Source organism: Humulus lupulus, chromosome 3 (assembly GCF_963169125.1).
Source record: "Humulus lupulus chromosome 3, drHumLupu1.1, whole genome shotgun sequence".
Classification (NCBI taxonomy): Eukaryota; Viridiplantae; Streptophyta; class Magnoliopsida; order Rosales; family Cannabaceae; genus Humulus; species Humulus lupulus.
The window spans coordinates 262,253,715-262,257,638 of NC_084795.1; the positions used below are offsets into that span (position 1 = coordinate 262,253,715).

A 3,924-nucleotide genomic window follows, 5' to 3' on the forward strand; every position below is an offset into this window, starting at 1 on the left:
GGGAAACATTAAAAAATAATCATTTTCATTTGTTTGAGTGACTTTATATTATTATTTTGAGCAGCATATGATGTGTTTAGCTTGAAAATTTTGTGAAAGATACAAAAAGATGTGATGGAATCTGTGTTGTTAGTAAAAAAATACTGAAAAGGAAAGGTTTGGATTTAATTGGATCACACTTGAGAGGAAATGTTGAAAAAAAATCAGTTGAGATGAGAGAGATGAAGGTTACAAAGGCTATAATTTTACTCAAAGACTCTTTGTAGAGTGAGATAAGCAATGCTTAAAAAGGTTCATATAGTGGGAGTTGGCTTTGTTCCGAAGCACCAACCAAACTTACTCTCCTTTTTTTCGTCTCTACTTGACTACATCTATAGATATAGAATATACAGAAGAGACCCTTTTCTCTCTCTGTCAACCTACCACTCATTATCTCTCTCTCTCTCTGTGAAAATAACATACAGCAATCTGTAACACAGTAACACACCTCTTTCTCTCTCTAGCTCTTGCTTCTTCAATCCTGAATTTCCAAGGCAGCCCAGAGAAGAAAAATATATATATAAAAAAGGGTTAGAAAGAGAAAGTGATGATAGTCACGTCTCAACCTCCAAAGCCCTTCCTTGAATCCAACTCCAACTCTTCATTCATTCATTCATTCATATCCAAATCTTGGTTTTTTTTTCATAACCTCAAATAGTCAAAATCATAATAATTTAGGGACTTGAAACAAAAAACTAAAAAAAGACTCTTTCTTTTTCATTCCTTTCTTCACAAACTTGTTTTTTTTTGGTCCCCAAAACATGACCGAGGTGCTTCAATCCCCATCTCATTTTCCTTCAACCTCAAGCTCTTCCACTCCATGTGCTCCACCTACACCCAATGATGGCTCTAGCTCTAGTGCCCTTATTAACAGTCCCATTGTAGATGAAATGGTCCAAACTCATTTGGGTTCAGAAGAAGAAGAAGAAGAAGAAGAAGAAGAAGAAGAAGAAGAAGAACAAGGAGGTGGGTTTGATAGAAAAAGGTTAGAAAGAGACAGAGAAGGAGATCAAGTCTCTGTTTTGGAGCTATTAATAGCTGCTTTTCGAAAGTCTTTAATTGGGTGTAGTCAAACTGAGAGAGGGAAGCTTTCTTCATCTTCAATGGAGATTGGATGGCCTTCTAATGTGAGGCACGTTGCCCATGTTACCTTTGACCGCTTTAATGGCTTTCTTGGTTTGCCTGTTGAGTTTGAACCTGAAGTTCCCAGGAGGCCTCCAAGTGCCAGGTCTGTTATCAAAATTTGTTCTTTTCTTTTTAATTAATAAGAATCTTTTCGTAATTTTACAAGAATTTCTCTTCTCAGTGGGGTTGTAAGGTTATTTGTTTATGTAGTATTATTAAAATTGGTTTGAATTACTATAAACCATCTCACAAGAGTTCTCATATATCTTTCTGTAAATTGCATCTTGGGTTTTAAATTTGGAAACTTTGTTCTATGTTTGTTCACCAAGAAAATTCTTTGCGGGATTGGGTTGTTGATAAGGCTTTCATTCTTGTTCTATTATGGAAATTGTATTCCTTCTCTGAAAACCATATCTCACACCCAAATTCTTTTGCTTTACTGCATAATTTGCTTAACTTGCAAGCCTTAATATGATATCTACCAACATTTGATTGTACCGATGGAAAAAACAGGTTCTTTATTATCTGTCCTTAAAACATATATTATGGGTGAAAAAAGAATTAATTTTCTGACATGCAGTAGGTGCATTTTGGGTGGTTTCCTTAAATATTTATATTAAGCTTTTGACCTTTGATGAACTAAATTGATTATACGTGTTAAGTCCAATATTCCTTGTATGGAAACTTCTTGTTTATACTAGTTCATTGTTCAATCAACTGACATGGATGAATTTTTTTAATACCTGAAGTGCAAATGTTTTTGGGGTTTCAACCGAGTCCATGCAGCTTTCATTTGATTCCAGAGGGAACAGTGTCCCTACAATTCTTCTGATGATGCAAAGACACTTATATGCTCGAGGGGGTTTACAAGTAAGTGAAGGTCCAATATTTGGTTTTCATTACTTTCTTCTGTAAATTTGGTAAGTCAGTAGTAGAAGACATTTGGTTTTTGAAACTTAAATCTACATTCAGGCTGAAGGGATCTTCAGAATTAATGCTGATAACAACCAAGAGGAGTATGTTAGGGATCAGTTAAATAGGGGAGTGATACCTGATGGTGTTGATGTGCACTGTTTGGCAGGTCTTATTAAGGTAACTTAACTTACTTCATTATATCAAATGCTAATTCTGCTCTTAAAGCAATTTCAGTAAAAACCCAAATCAGTTTTCAGTTTGGTCAACTTATTTTTGAGTATTCGCTGATTGAAATCTCATTTTGTATACAATTTTGGTGATTGTTTAGGCTTGGTTTAGAGAGCTTCCAACTGGTTTGTTAGACTCCCTCTCACCCGAGCAGGTAATGCAGTCCCAAACAGAAGAGGAGTGTGCTCAACTTGTGAGAGTCCTTCCCCCAACAGAGTCTGCGTTGATTGATTGGGCAATAAACTTAATGGCTGATGTTGCACAGTTTGAACATCTGAATAAGATGAATGCACGCAATGTCGCCATGGTGTTTGCACCGAACATGACTCAGGTTAGTATCATGTTAATTTGTGTTATGAGTTTCTTGAAAGAAGTATTTGTCAAGTTGAATCCTCCCTAGATTTTAGTAACTTCTACGCTAGATGGTGAACTTTTGGTGATGACTGTGTTGTTAACTTTTTGTTGCAGATGGCAGATCCTTTGACTGCATTGATGTATGCAGTTCAAGTGATGAATTTTCTCAAGAATCTTATCGTCAGGACACTTCGAGAAAGAGAAGACTCTGTGGTAGAAACGTGTCCCCACACCCGCCTAGAGCCTTCCAATGATGATGGGCACCAAAGCTCTTCCCATCCATTTCTGGAAGAGACCAAGGAGGAGACCAACTTGGAAGATGAAGGTGATAAAGCCTTTGTCACCGAAGAACCAGCTTTCGACAGCCCTTGTCACTCAACTCAAGATGAAAATTGTACAACAGGAGGTGGAGCTCAAAGTTTCCTATCTTCCATTGAGAATATCATTCCGGGAGGAAAATGGTCTCTTGTTGATAGCTGTCCTTGTGAAGTTGTATCCCAAGTTAGCTCTTTACAGAATGCTCTCCAAGATGGTTCCACAGGTCAGAGTGGGGATGCTCAAAAGAGCTTGCATAAGAACAAAACAGGTCAGTCAAGCACTTCAAGTTTCAAGAATGGTTCCAAGAAGTTGAATGAGCAGATAATCATTCAGAGCGCTCGAGCTAATGAGAAGAGCAAGAAAACCAGCATTCTTGGCCGCATTAATTCAAGAAAAGAGCTGGTTGAAGCTTGGCGTTGAAGCGAAAGTGTTCTTGGTTCTGTTTTGGGGAAAAGAATGGAGAATGGGGTAATGGCTTAACTTGTCAACTGGTGAAAATGTTGGCAGTTTTGTTTCTTTTACCTCTGTTGTCGTAAAATGTTTGTGTATGGTTTCCTGTGTGTTTTTTCACGTTTGGTTCATTTTTAACTTGTTTTTGTTATTTCACATATTGGTAAAGCCATGTTAACCAAAGTAAAGATTCTAACCCAATTTCCATGGCTATTACTTCTATATATTGTCCCACTCTCAATCCACTTTCCATATATAATTATATAAATATTTAAAAATTGGGATAATGATTTGTAAAACGTTGTATTTATAGCTTTTTTATGGTTATAACATCTGGTGCGCTCGTTTCTTAAACAAACGTTTGTTAGGTTGGAAAAGGGAGAAAGAAAATTTAGGTGAGAAAAATGAAAATGAGTATTTAATAGAAGGAAAATTGAAGACGAGAAAGATAGTGTTAAAAATGAGGGACCTACACGAACATAGTGCAACGTTTTT

The 3,924-nt window shown here is 36.6% G+C and overlaps 1 protein-coding gene across 1 annotated transcript; it reads left to right on the top strand.

The window, feature by feature from the left end:
* Window positions 1-329: 329 nt before the first annotated feature.
* Window positions 330-3,651, top strand: LOC133823904 (rho GTPase-activating protein 5-like). Its single transcript, XM_062256757.1, has 5 exons — window positions 330-1,267; window positions 1,914-2,034; window positions 2,137-2,256; window positions 2,408-2,638; window positions 2,776-3,651. Exons 1-5 carry the CDS (start codon window positions 801-803, stop codon window positions 3,397-3,399), a joined length of 1,563 nt encoding a protein of 520 aa, XP_062112741.1. The 5' UTR covers window positions 330-800; the 3' UTR covers window positions 3,400-3,651.
* Window positions 3,652-3,924: the final 273 nt, after the last annotated feature.